This window comes from Clavelina lepadiformis, chromosome 6 (assembly GCF_947623445.1).
Source record: "Clavelina lepadiformis chromosome 6, kaClaLepa1.1, whole genome shotgun sequence".
Classification (NCBI taxonomy): Eukaryota; Metazoa; Chordata; class Ascidiacea; order Aplousobranchia; family Clavelinidae; genus Clavelina; species Clavelina lepadiformis.
In genome coordinates, this window is record NC_135245.1 from 17,876,518 (window position 1) to 17,891,581 (window position 15,064).

The 15,064-nt window shown below is 35.5% G+C and overlaps 3 protein-coding genes across 3 annotated transcripts; 2 read left to right on the forward strand and 1 right to left on the reverse strand.

Annotated features, from left to right (window-relative positions):
- LOC143463249 (uncharacterized) lies at nt 1–3,698 on the forward strand. The gene is made up of 10 exons (XM_076961686.1): nt 1–321; nt 1,341–1,475; nt 1,556–1,663; nt 1,788–1,841; nt 1,919–2,059; nt 2,139–2,255; nt 2,415–2,465; nt 2,594–2,731; nt 2,817–2,936; nt 3,089–3,698. The coding sequence occupies exons 1-10, from the start codon at nt 267–269 to the stop codon at nt 3,175–3,177; spliced, it is 1,008 nt and encodes a 335-aa protein (XP_076817801.1). The 5' UTR covers nt 1–266; the 3' UTR covers nt 3,178–3,698.
- A 950-nt stretch (nt 3,699–4,648) lies between these two features.
- Nucleotides 4,649–5,880, reverse strand: LOC143463255 (putative methyltransferase DDB_G0268948). Its single transcript, XM_076961693.1, has one exon. The coding sequence runs from the start codon at nt 5,764–5,766 to the stop codon at nt 4,864–4,866; it is 903 nt and encodes a 300-aa protein (XP_076817808.1). The 5' UTR covers nt 5,767–5,880; the 3' UTR covers nt 4,649–4,863.
- Nucleotides 5,881–9,961: 4,081 nt separating this feature from the next.
- On the forward strand, nt 9,962–15,009 carry LOC143463251 (uncharacterized). Its single transcript, XM_076961688.1, has 11 exons — nt 9,962–10,107; nt 11,104–11,215; nt 11,313–11,435; nt 11,549–11,653; nt 11,813–11,872; nt 11,978–12,124; nt 12,211–12,333; nt 12,482–12,532; nt 12,617–12,751; nt 12,850–12,957; nt 13,098–15,009. Exons 2-11 carry the CDS (start codon nt 11,158–11,160, stop codon nt 13,178–13,180), a joined length of 993 nt encoding a protein of 330 aa, XP_076817803.1. The 5' UTR covers nt 9,962–10,107; nt 11,104–11,157; the 3' UTR covers nt 13,181–15,009.
- The last annotated feature ends 55 nt before the right edge of the window (nt 15,010–15,064 follow it).

Here is a 15,064-nt window from a genome sequence, read left to right on the forward strand (position 1 = left end):
ACAGTTTGAACTCTGCTTAAAACTGCCTTTAGGCGTTCTACTCGTGAAAATACTGTATCTACGGTACCTGAGTTAGCTTTAAAAAATGTTCCATGTATTGCTGATCGTCAGCACAATAGAAATATTTTAGTATTTAACCCGAGATGAATAGTTATAGTTGATTAGCACAAAAAGGTTGTATTGACTTAAAATTGATTTTGATTTACAAACGCTTAATAAGCTATATCAAGTTAAATAATATCAAACTTGTTGAAAAAAAATCAAGAATGCAAAACTTGTTTCTGATCCTATTTTTTGGGCTCGGTTTGTTTACAGTTAAAGGTAAGTCTATCATTTTGTTTTCACCTCTAATATTAATGACATATTAGTTTCTACTTTCAAACTGAAATGGATTCAAATTGGTAATTGGAGGTAAAAATACAGAGTTTTCAGCGGTGTAAATTTTTCGATAAAATTTTTTTATGTTTTACAACGCCAAAGTTACAACATCAAGTTAAGTTTTCATGAGTTGATGGTAATCTGGCCTTTTGCGCCATCGTCATAAACTGCTTGATTCGACGTTGTAGAATATTTGTTTAGTAATATGCCGTTAGAAGTCGTACTGTATATAAGTGTTACGATAAAGGTAGGGATAAAACCAGGTTCGATATCACTATAACGGCGAGTGGTGTCGCCACAAACACTATAAGGGATTTAACAAACAAAACAGTGAAAATACAGCGATAAAAACTGTCAGTTATAAGAAAAGCGAGTAGATAGGATAGACCATACAAAGAATAGAGCCGTGGCTGCTATAGATATAACAATAAGTGATGAACAACACATTTAACTGCGATTGAGAGCGGGTACCGTTATAACAAGACGTTCTACATCAGATGAAACTAAAACACCTCTTCTGCTCTACGATGAAAACAACTCAGAATATATAAGAGCAAACGCGGTAATGGAACGGCAGGAATGTTGTGACTTGTGACACGGGATGAAAAGACGGAAATGTTACAAAGTGTGCGTGGTGCGCGCAATCAACGCTAACTGGAAAGGAGTGTCGAAGACTAGGATAAAGAAGCCCAGGGAAAGAAGGACAACCCTAAAATCATGATAAAAGCTAGCAAAATGAGCAAATAAACCACAAACACACACAGTAATATAAAACTAGTGACTATATTATACGCATCTTCATTCCTATCATATTTCTTGTCCCATATCATGGCCGAAGATCCACAAAGCGTGTTTCATAAGAATAAAATTAAATAAAACAATTTCAAATAGCAAATAAACAATAGGTGGCAAGCAATTAGAGAGAAACATACTTTAACCCTTTTTTCTGTTGACTATTTCAGCGTCGGCTTTAGATTGCTTTCAGTGTTTTTACACTTATGGTTCTTCTTCTACGGATTGCATTGGTCCAGTTTCAAATAGCGCATTGTTAAAATCCTGTGCGGTCGGACAAGATTATTGTTCAACGGTTTCTACCAGTAAGAATCAAATTTGCTGCACGGCTTCCATGAAAGCGGAGAAAACATTCTTACAAACGTTAAGTTATATATTTTCACAGCGGGTAGTGTTGGTGACACAGTTGTTCGTGGTTGCTCATTCTATCCTGCACCGTACACTTGTTATACTGCAGGGGTAATTCGAAGCTGCTCGTCTACCTGCAAAATCTGTGAGCTGATTTTTGCCACAAACCTGAGATTGATGCTGTGCTAAATCGTTAATGGTTATTAAATAGTATAAGATTCTCTAACTATAATTTTATAGTTTCATATTTAAACTTGCCGCATATTTAGCTGGATGTAACAATGAAGCAATTGAAACTCATCAGCAAAACCCATCAACACCAGGTAAAGTACCTAGGTTATCAAGATTGCATAGCGTAGCCCAAAAGATCATGGTAAAATTTGAAAACTTTTTATAACAGGAAGCAGTTCCTTAAAATGCTACCAATGCACATATTCCTCGAAAAGTGGTGGAACTGAATGCTATGGGCCATCAATAAATTCCAACTACCTTATGAACTGTCCTGATGCTGGTCAAAAGTATTGCTTGACAATCACTAGCAGTAAGGATTCGTGTCTAAAACCTGATTCTTTTTACGTAGACAGCAAATATCTTGACGTTATGCAAAATTTGAATTGTAGATTCTGATCAGAGCGTCGTTGAAAATACAATAACCCGAAGTTGTTCTTCAGTACTTGTATTAAGCGGATGTGCAACAATTGAGGGAGTCACTTCATGCACTTCAACATGCAATACAGGTCTGCAACTACGATTTTATATCTGTTTTCTAGAACATTTCAGTGTGGAAATGTATTCTATAGTTGATGATATAATTTTTGGCATAATAGGTATAAAAAGGTGCCATGAAAAGTGCTTTACGATTAGGATTTAAAGAACAACTAAAAATATTTTTGCAGATGGATGCAATAATCAAAATACTATTGGTGTAATTGACTCTGACCCTGAAGGTACGTATTTCCCTCAAAAACCTTATTGTGTGGTTAAATCATTTAATATACCTTAATATTCGATAATAGCTAAAATTGTTGTCAAAACTGAACTTTAAAATACTTTTACAGTTGCATAATAATTTTAGACGGCCCTCTCCAATGCTATCAGTGTCAATATTTTTCTGGAAGTAGCAGCGATTCTTCGTGCAAGGAAAAGGATGTTGACGAGGCACATTTATTAGCGTGTCCTAACAACGAAAATTACTGCACAGTGATGAAAGTTTGTAAGTAAATATTTGTATAGTTCAATGAACGTCGTTATCGCGATACTAGCTTGAATAAAGAAATCAATTTATGGGTTTTCGTTAGCGGGAACGGTTAACGGCCAACAATATGAAATGATCTCTCGAGGGTGCTCCAGCCAGCCGTTGACTTCGGATTGCTCAACTGTTTCTGGGCTTAAAACTTGTTATTCCAGCTGTAGCACAGGTCTCTGATTATTATTATTATTAGTTTCTACTGCTAGTTTGGATTGATGTGTGCATGCGTGCGTGCGTGTCTATGTTTTAGTGTATTTAGTACAAATTTTCGTGCGTGTGCTTCAGGATCATTTTATAACATTTTCGCTTTGTTTTTTGCAGATGGCTGCAACGGAAGTGATGTTTTTAAAGTAAAAATTATCGCTATAATACCCTTGACTATGATTAGCACGTTTCTATTAGTTATGTAACTACTGCACAACATGCAGCAAAAGAAGAAACATAATTGCAGTATGGCCATTAATTCAAAACGGGACTTTAATTTTTAGAAAAATAAACTTCTTGCAATACATATAATAATAGTGGTAAAGGGCTTATGTTTCTTACCTAGATGAGTAAATGTTTTTCAAATCTTTCATAAATAATTCAATTGCCATCGCCAGATGATGGAACTTTAAAGCAAAACAACTTGCAAATCGCAATAAAGTTGAATTAAAATCTCAAGGAATAGAACTGCAGCGGTGTGTCTTCCACTTATCATTTGTAACGCCAGATTATTAGAAATTGTCTCTGGAAATTGGCACTATATATAATTTAGAGGTGTGATATGAATGATTGAGCTATGAATTTTATAACAATTTCGTATACTGTCTCATACTCCGACACTTTTTAGCTTAAAGTGCTATGTCAATTTGTTACTTTGTGTTTTTGTAAATACCACTGTAAGCTGGTAGTATTATACAGAGACCTTAATACAAAATCTCTGAGTGTTTTGTGGGCCAGGAAGCGAGGCGTGTAGCTGTAATGTGAGAAGTTTAATTGGAATCAGATATCACATCCTAGTAATTAACTATCATATAAACTCGCCGTAGATTGGTAAAATAAGCTTGTAGCTTTGCTGTTTATGATAAGTTATAAGTTGTGAGTCATCGCATAGTCGCATCGCAGTTAGTTCGTAAAGTTTTGCATTAAAGATGAATGAAGTTACTACTCGAATCGTCTGCAAGCAGGATATTTGCATCTGCTCGATTTGTTGCTTTTTGCTTCGTGTTACTTTCTCCACACAACAATTTCCTCCTTAAAGATTCGTGTTTATATTTACAAAATGTGATAATAGCTTTAAATCAATATAGAGTATTATAATTAACAATTATGCATTTAATAACTGAATGCTTGAACTATGAATTTCAAAACAATATCGTGCTCTCTTATACAGTACTCTCACGCTTTTTAGCTTGGAATGCTTTGTCAACTTGTTACCGTGGATTTTGTGAATATTAAGCTGGCAAATTGTACATAGTCCTCAGCACATAATGTCTGAGCGTTTTGTTGCTGTATGTTAGCCAGGAAACTGGCAAGACGTATAACTGTAATGCGAAAGGTTTACTATGACTATAGAATCAGATATCACATCCAAGTAATTAACTAGTAAGCAATATCCTTACCGGAGAACGGTAAACTAAGTTTAAAGCTATTGCTTTGTTGTTCACTATAAGTTGTAGGTACCGAGTCCAGTGAGTTCTATGTGGTGAGCGCTGATTCATTGAACATAGAATGCTGTCTCAATTGCGCTCGCCACACGCCAGCTGGTTCAGTTAGTTCTAATAGTTTTGTATTGGAAATCAATACACTTTCCACTCCAAACGTTTGCAAATAAAATGTTTGCATCTGCTCTATTTGTCTTTTTGCATCTTGTTACTCGATTTACTCAACAGCTTCCTATTTAACGATCCGTTTTTATATTTACAAAATTCGATAAGATATAATATAACATAATTAACTACATACATATAATTAGTACATATCAGCACATACAATTAACTCATTTACAAGAAGGCAATATAGCTGAGTTGCTTGACAGATGTTTCTTGAGTAAAAAATCCACATTATAACAAACGTCAAAAGGTTATTTCTTTGTTGTCTGAACTCTTTTTAAATCAATCATTTGCCGGACTTGCAAGGAGAATGTAAACATTGAACACAATTTCAAACTTCTCGTTTGCATCATTTGAATTCCAGATCTTCATCATATTCTTGGTAACTGCTTGAACGACGTCAAACTTTTCAACGTCGATTTGTATTACGTCACCAAATATTTCGTTTAGCTTTTGCTGTTTTGTTTTAAGATCCCCCAAGCCCATGATAGAAGAGATGAAGCCACAAATCCCGGACAACGTTGTTGTATTTGCGATTGTAATGTGATCCACACGTTCCTTCAATGAAAAGGGGATTTCTTTAAACAGATCTCGGTAACCGTTGACCAATTCCAGATCCATTTTTTTATAAAATTTTTCATCCAAATCTGACACAGATCCAAGATCTCTCAACAACCTCACACTCTGTTCAAACGCAGTTGACATTTGTTTTGTTTCTACGTCTCCCACACGAGCAATCGACTGAATCCAATATCCAAATATGGCCATGCATCCTCCTGGTTTGAGGACTCGTGAAACTTCTTCGAAAAAGCTTGGTAAATCAAACCAATGGGCAGACATGGCAGCAGTCACTAAATCAACACTCATTTTTTGAAATGGCAATTCCTCAGCCCTTCCAACCAAATATTCAACATTTTCAAACTGGTTTTGCTCTTTTGCTAACTTTATCTGGCATTCGCTGGCATCCACCCCCACCACATTTTTGAAATAAGGAGCAAACATGCTGCTTCCCTGGCCATTTCCGCATCCAACATCTACTGATAAATCAAACGTAGAAGATAAATTACCATCTTTGAGTTGATATTTCATATAATTTATAATGACTTCAGCCACTTCTTTGGGAAAGACAGGCCTGTATTTCAAATAAGCCTTGGCGAGACTTTCGTTTTCGTATAAGGATTTCATTGTAACTGATGGAGTTTTGGATCTATTTGAAGTTTACTACTTAATGCAGATACTTTTAGATCAGTCAAATAGCAAAAATAACATATCGCGAAACAAATTGCTAACAGCAAAGTTTATTCTGTTTATATCAAAGTAAAAAAATAATAATTTGTTTCAAATTCTGTTATCTCCAAAATACGTTAACCTATGCTTCATGTTTCTAAGCCTATATTTTGGGTTATATTTACGGTAATCCACTTTTTTTCTCTTATTGTACCTTCTAAGCTAGCTTTGCTTTATTTTGTGTAAATTTCTTTTTATTCGGTTGTCAACTGATCAATTTCTTTTCGCTCTTTTCAAAGTATAGTTACTTTTTTAATAATTACAGCTATAAAGCTTCTGTTTTACAAGTAAAAATCACACAAGTGTTTTTAGTTCATCAGCTAATAAGCGATTTCATCAGCCTTCCCGTAAATCTATTACTGTTTTGAGCCAAATGAACTCATTTGTCAGAGTCACAATATATGCTGCATCCCGTTCGTAAAATGAGTATACAAAACAAATCTCCTAATTGTTTAATAAGTTGGCGTTCTAATCGCCCTTAGTTGCACAGAACGATACCAAATTATAGCCTAGGGCAGCATAACTTTCCAGTTTGCTCCTTTCTTTTTGGGTAGTATGGGATTTGTTTTCTTTTCAACGTTTCTACTAAATCATCTTTAGGCCAGCCTGTGGTGTTATAGCTGGTGTTATGTCTTATATACTTTACAGATCTGTATTTCCACTCATCTTAAAGGGGTCATGACCCAATTCAAAGAGATAGGCTTTTCAATGCAAAGTACATTAAATCAAGAAGCTACTATCGCAAAACCACATCATAAACCTCTCCTGAATTTTGGTTTGCAACGAGATCTAGGTTATGACTGCCTACAGCCTTAATTTGGACAGAATCCTTGTACTCAAATCTCTATAACAACTACCTAAACTTTACAGTCTAATTGTCTTCTTAATGGGAAGTGACCCCCTAAAGGCACGAGTGACCGTTGCCTGTTTGCTACGCTTTTGCATGAAACTTCTTCTTATCCAAATAATCACATCACGACCGTATCTGCGTCAAATCGCAGCCGTTAGATGAGACAACTATATAGGGCTGGTAATAAAAAAACAGACCATTTTTGAAACAGATTGCATTACAAGGTTATAGGCAATCTGGGTACATGCGTCGGTCGGTGGTAACACACATTACGAGTAAGAAACCATTATTACAATATTCATCACTTATTTTCTAAATTATGGAGACCTAGGGTTTGGTTTCTTTTCATCGTTTCTGATAAATCATCTTTACGCCAGCCTGTGGTACTATAGCTGGTGTTTTGTCTTGTGTACTTTACAGATCTGTATTGCCACTCATTATAAACGCACGAGTGACTCTGTTTACCCAATACTTTTGCACGATACTTCTTGTTATCCAAACAATGATATCACGATCGTAGTTGTATCAAATAGCAGCCGTTTGTTGAGACATCCACATAGGGCTGCTAATTATAAACCAGGCCATTTTTGAAACAGTTTGCATTAAAAAACTGCAGGCAATCTGGAAACATGCGTCGGTAGTAACATATAATTTACAAGTAAGAAATCATTATTAAAATATTTATCACTTATTTTCTAAATTATGGAAACCTCGGGTATCAAACCCACCCAAAAACGAAATTTGTAGCATTTTATTGCGATTGATACTGAAGAATTGAGTGAACTAACGCTACACTCTGCTTTCTGTTAGAACTATCTCTGTTAAAGAGAAAAGCAAACAATTGATGATGTTCAATAAACGCCTTCATGTTTTTAACTGGAATTTTCTGAACGCCCTTTTGATGATTAATTAATTAATCGTTGCAAGGTTTGTGCGATATGGTTGACTTCTTGAAACGATTAAAAGCTTTTGCTATGGGTGTGGAATGCCGTCTTCCACGTCGTTTATTATATCATTTACACCCGAGACAATTTACGGCTTATATCGATGGTATGTGGATAACTTAGTCAACATTGCGTGGCCGCTATCTGTGAGTACTGGGTTTATAGTAGTTGGTAACTCTTTGATGCTGATTAAGTCGCGATATAATTGTTTGAATAAAGTGAAGTGTCGCGCAAAGGTCGTGTCATATAGTGTCAGTTTATATCCGCGCAAACGAATAGGTCATGCGGATATGAGTGGTGATTCAGTTCATTAAAGTACACAAGACTATAGCCACTAGCCCAAGTACAAAGGTCGACCTATAGTGACGACGAGAAATCATGAGAAATATTATAAAAGGAGACAATTCTTCTGAAACGAAAAGGAAGTAACATTGCGGAAGTTTATGCTTTGGGAAAACAATTTAAGATATCTCGTATAACAATAACACAAAGAGAAGAAGAATTTATTGGAAGATCACCGGAAATGTCCAGCACAGTTTAATCGATGAAATATGATTGAGAATTGATTATATGTTACTTTGTGAAGAAGCGCAATTGTTATCGGTATAAACCCTTCCGTGTTTTTTTCTCTTTCGACGGAGGCCGCCAGGTCTCGTGACTTACCAGCAGGTTGCACCGAGGTGGATACATCCGGTTTTTGCAGCTAATTAAACAACATTACACGTCAGAATGTCCGAGTTATCACCAGTTAGCGGAAGAATTTTTCGGCTTTCAGTTTACTGCATATTTTTAATGTTGTAAAAAGCGCAACTTTTATAAAACAACACGTTTTACATTTTGCACAATTTTCTTTATTCTTCTGATTCGCCGCTCTCCTTCATTTTGCAATTTTATACATATTATGGGCGGCAATTTTCTTTCACTCTTGCATGTCTGTTCTTTTCAAACGTGTGACAGCTTGATCGAACTTTTAACAAGCAACTAGTAAAAGGGTCGTCGCTAAATCACCGAAAAAATTGTACGTTCTAAGCTATTTTTTACACTTTCTTTTAAACTAACTTCAGCTAACTAATTAACTAACTTGAGCTAAAGTGCAGCTTAACCTAAACACAGGCAACCTTCTAATCAAAACAGTTTAAAAAAAAATTTATATAACCGTTCTCGGAACCTCACCGCCTATTTTTAACATCGGGCTGCGTGACCTACCGGTAATTATAGGAAAAATAATCGCTTTCCTGTGATTACATCTTTTAATCTTCGATTTTTAGTGAAGGGGCCCCGTTTCGCTACACGTTGATCGTGTCTCAACTACCTTATAGTTAGAGACAAGGTACTTACTGCATTATTTGTTATACGCTACAATTTGAGTGACAATACCATTTGTCTTCCTTTCTACTGACAGCTAGAGAAGAAAATATGCAGCCTGTGCTCGCGATTCTACGGCGGTATCGTTGTTGTGGAACGGTCACTGATTTCTTGCAACAAACCAAAGGCTTGTACTTAAAAACGTGCAAAGGATTTTTCAAAGGTCATATTTAGCACATACACGTTCTATGAATGTGCAAACGATGGAATATCCTGTATGACACGATTTGTGTCGTAATCATTTATAATCCTAATATGTTTTAATCTACTCGTTGTGTTTGCGCTTTGGGGCATTTGTGTCTTTCAGTGATAAGCACCATAGGTCTCTCTCTTTTTTTTATTGAAGAAAGATTTTTATTTTTATTTTGCGCTTTTAAAGACAACACCATTTGTCATTGCGCTTGCAAATAGCCTACGTCGTTGAATTTCTGTTAATTCGTCAGTTATTGGACCGCTTTGTTTGCCATCATCGCATTCTGGCTCGGTACCACTGAATCCACGACAGTGGTGGCAGCGGTTGGATTCGAATCTATGTCAAATAAATGCCTAGTGCCTTAAACTAGGCATGAAATTTCATCTCCTATGTTTAAACTAAAATGACGGGTAAATTGAATTGAAAAGAATGAATGCAAATGAGAGCATTTAAACTCCAAACATTTTAAACGTCTTTTCATGAAAGAATTTCGCACTGGCTGAAAGGAAAACCTGCCTTATACCTACACATATAAGTAAACACGCCATAAAACGTTACGAAGTATTGAAGAAACGCTCGGTTAGTTATTTTGCGATTAAGAAATATCTGCCGTCTCTGTTCGCTTTGTGCACACCTGTTAAAGTAACGAAATACCACGAATTAAATGAAAATACATCTGTTCAGAATCCTTTTATGTAACGAAGGCAAATAGTCGCCCTTAAAAATAGCTTTAAACCATTTTTACTTTGACATAAGTCTATAAAACATTCAAATGTTGTAACCGAATCAAGGCGATTGTGTGACGCTTGGATATAGACCAAAACTGGACATGAAACAGTTTTCAGCTGTGTTTTTCTGTCTGATGTTTGGGATATTTGTTACTAAAGGTAATTAAAATCTAGTTTAATGTGGATAGTATACGTAGTATATTGGCAATTTAGTATGTTGTGGTTTTGTTCTTTATCATGTTGTATTGAATTACTACGTGCGTAGATTGTGAAAGTAATGTTTTATTTCCAACAACAATCAAATAGCTTGAAAACAAACGAACAGGACACGCTTCTGGAAATTAAACTACCATTCCACAAAACTAGTTTGCTTATCATGGCGTGCAGCAATTGCAGACAAGTTTATCATCATTTATACCTAATTTGTGAGCCCACACGTTATAATATATAGTCTCATGCACTTCACCCAGTCCTCTTCACTTAACTGTTCGTAAAATGTTTTCCGCATATCTTGCAAATATTGGACAATTCAAATATGGCTGATTCACATGATTTATTGAACCGCAAGACGCGTTTTAGAGTAACTTTACCAAATATTTCACCTAACAAGATTCAATCAAACTAAAACGGATCCGACCACTTCATAAACTACAATGAAAACGTATATAGTCACAAAATACTCATTAAGTCTTGTACGCAGAAAATGAAACCATTCAAACTGCCAAAACAGGTCAAAATCTGGTGTTCTTGCTCAAAAGTCATGGAGCAGCACTCACTGATTCAATTAACCCCGCTCTCCCCTAAATAAACACGCCATGAAATATTACAAAGTTTAATGAAAAAAGCTTGGTTAGTGGTTTTACGACGACAGCAAACATCAACTGTCTCCGTTAGTTTTATGCACATACGGTAAGTGAAGGAAATGCCGAATCGAGTAATATTACATCTGTTCGAAATTTTATTTTCCTATCTTAAAGCACAAAGCACAAGCTTATATTAAAAATTTAAATTTACTATTATCGTTTTCGCATGTAGCTGGAATTCTTTTATGTGACAAAGGTGACAGTCGCTCTTAAAAATAGCTTTAAACCTTTTTTTACTTTCGCGTAAATCTACATAGTATCTGTACTATATATGTCTTATATGATATCACAGTGTTGCGACCGTTATAAGGCGATTGTGTGACGTTTGGATAGACCAAAACTAGACATGGAAAAATTTTCAGCTGCGTTCACATGTCTGATTTTTGGGATATTTGTTACTAAAGGTAATTAAAATTTAGTTTAATGTGGATAATATACGTAGCATATTGGCAATTTAATATATAGGTTAGAAAAAACAAAATTTTACAAGATATTTTACAGTTGCTTCAATAGACTGTTATCATTGCACAAACTCGTTTCTGAACGACTGCAAAGGAGTCACAGAAGAATTTTTAAAAACTTGTCCCGTCGGTTACGATTATTGCTTGACGCGTTACCGTAAAGGTACTTTGCATGATTAAAACAGAATTCTTGAATTATTGGTTTTAATAAAACTTTATTTTATTATCATTTGTTTGTAAAACATTTTAACTTATGCTTTTGAACACGGTGTATAGACGCAATCCTGAAGGATGATGTTCAACGTGGATGTTCAACGGCGGCTGTCAATGCTTGCACCCAGGAACAAGGATATACTGTTTGTTATAAAACCTGCAGCACAGGTAATATACTTATTTGGTAATTTCAAGTATTTCTGATTTTTTTAAAAGTTTGTTTTACCAAATTTATGTTCCATGAAGATCGGTCAGAGCAATTTACTTTTGTTGATAAGTTAGTTAAAGTTTTGAAATGTTAGCTCAAATTTCGCTGCTGTACCACAGACAACTGCAATGACGAGGAAATCGTTTTCCCGTCACAAACTACGACCACAAAACCTGCCTGTATGTATTTAAACTAATGCTAGTTAGAGGTGAAGGTTTATGAAGATGTGAAAGAGTATTTAACAAAATTAGATTATTGCCTAATATAGCTTATCTCTTCAAAAGCTCAAGCAGTGAAATGCTTCCAATGTGGATACCAAACTATAAACGGAGTTGGCGTCGGTGATGATGATTGCAAACGACCATCTGCGAACAACTTGTCACTTACAAGTTGCTACGGTGGAAGCATGCATTGCCTAACATCAACCTTGGGTCATTTTGGTTTCATATGTTTAATAAACTTGTGTTTTTTTCACGCATTATATTTTCACTTTAAACATTTTATGATTTGCTTTTAGTTGGTTACGATTACAGCGGCAACAAAACAACAGGAATAAGTCGACGTTGTTCAGACACTCCAACGGATTATAATTGCTATAGCTATTTCGGCTATATTGGTTGTACTTCCACTTGCAACAACGGTACGTGATATAACTTAAAACTTGTTAAACATAAGAAAAAATATTTATGCTGTTGCTATAATAAACTACCGTATATCGTTGTTAATAGTTTTGCAATCTAACTTTATCTTATAACCGTTTCCTTAATTGGATGGATGCAACATTTTAGACGGTTGTAACGACGACAGCGTAGAAGACCATCAATCCCAATCGGCTTCAGGTGAACAGGCAATACAAAGTACCGTAAATTATGAAATAAGTAGTGAAAAAATCGATTTAAATCGATAAAACTTTGTTTAAACAGAAAGAATAAAGTGTTATCAATGCGCATATTCCTCGGATTCTGGAGAAAATGGTTGTAACAATCTGTCCAATATCTCAAGCAAATATCTCAATAAGTGTCCTGCAGGCCACAAATATTGTGATACTTGGAATATAAGTAAGTAAATTTACTTAAAATTTCAGTCATTAAATAGCACTAGCACAAGAATTATACTGAACAATTCCAGATAGAACAAGGCATGTTAATTATTGCAGCTTCCGCAAGGAACCAAACTGTCATAAGTCGCGGCTGTTCTGTGGAGGATCGAGATTTTTGTTTTATTTTAGGAGGAGACAGTGCGTGTATTTCAACTTGTGATACTGGTAAATCAGAATTTTTTCGTTTACAAAACGTTAAATATAATTTAAATGGTTTTAAATTTCATACAAAAACTGAACAATCTTTATTAAATAAATATATCCACGTTTTAGAATTGTGTGAGTTAATCTTACTGCTTTTACAGATGGCTGCAACAGTGGTGATACCATCAGGAGCGGCATTATGGCTTGCATAACTGCAACAATTGTATTTTTGCTTAACGTATAAGTGTCACCAAATTTCACGTTTGAAAATTGTTTGTATATTAACCACGCTGACAGGCGTGTTAATGTAGCACTGCACATTGAGACGTTTTTAGTTGTATAGTTAGATGTATATTCCACGATGTATTTCCAGATTTTTATTAAGATGTATTTCACCCGTATTGTTGTGGCCATAATATGTCACTGCGTGTTTATGTAGTATTAGTAATTCATCGATATGTCACTTGTTACTCTTTTTATTGTTAGTAAGTTTTCTACACACGTACACGGTTTACGCTTTACCCACAACTCCCCCCGCGGTATGTTACGCTGCCAGCGCTCGAACCACAGATAGAACAGATCCGACATAAAAAAATTCCTCACTGTGTGACAGGAAGCAACGCCTTGAATCTATACGTATACGTAAACACCCCATAAAATATTACCAAGTATTAAACAAAAGCTTGGTTGGATATTTTGCGATCAGCAAACATCTGCTGTATCCGTTCGCTGTCTGTACATGCAATAAATGAACGGAATGTCGCAAACTACGTCACAATACCTTTGTTCAGAATTCTTTCATGTAAGGAAGACGGTCTTAAAGATAATTTTATATCTTTTTTATTTTCACTTAGGCCTAAATCTGTTAGCAACTATTCGTTACTACCAATTCATGACGTAATTTTCGTCATGGAAATATGGAATATTCTGATTACGTAAAGCAACTAACTTCTATTATTGCGCAATATGTATCGCTCATGATGGCCGACACGTGACGCACAAATCTTTTTTAAATTTTCCAATTTGCGAAAGTTATTCGTCACCAGAGGAGTTCATTTTGTTAAATCTTACAAGTCAGCAAGAAACCTTACGTTCGAAATTCATTGAAACCAACCGCAACTTTACTATCGAGTTACAGATAGTGCAACGTGTACATCTTCCTCCAGTTAACTCCTTGACACCAGAATCCATCTCACAAGACGTCTAAACTCAAACAAGATACGCGAGACACCTTTACCAGCTTACCATGTTACAGCAATCACAGCTCAATGGCATATAGCCCACAGTATATTGCGGTTAACTTTGCCAGCATCTCAAACATAAAGTTTTGAATGCACCTTCTGAACATTCAAGCTCAATTCTTTATCGGCGTTTTCTCTTCAGTTCACAAACCTTTGCAGTGATATGGGGATTCATCAACAACATCCATCTTCTCCTCTCCAGTCAGACACATTGAAACCATGCGAAAAGTTTCATATTTGGTAAAATAACCGCCGATATTCTGCCAACCACCGTCTTATTCATAAAGTCTTTCCTTTTATGAAGAAGACGAAGATACTGTGAGCCGCCACCTCGTCCAGGAAATCAACACATGTCGTTGATAGCATTTGCTGATCGTTGTCACAACCGGTCCCCACCGAGCACCTTATAACCCCAACAAACGGAAAATTTTCATCAGGCGCTTGCTGTTTCAATGAAACATTTTCCTGATAATATGATAATAATATATAATAATATCCTGATTATATTCCTGATATTTCCTGCTAATTTTCCTGCGTACTAATTATAATTTTTGTTTGCATGACGTAATTTCATAAAAAACATTACCACAATGTTTATTTTTGCATCTTAGTTTTAACCAATCATACTTGTGCGTGTTTACCAAAATGATTCCTTTTGAAATGCATTCGTGTGTCGCATGTTCTGGTCACACGTTTTAAACATTATCCGAACATCAACCTATGGTCATTTTTGTTTCATATTTTATTGATACGTTACTTTTGTCACTAATTTTACTATCGTTTTAAACATTTCATGTTCTGCTTTTAGTTGGTTACGATTTAAAAGAAAACATGGCATAATAATAAATGGAATCTGCACTGACACTCCAACGGATCATAACTGCTTC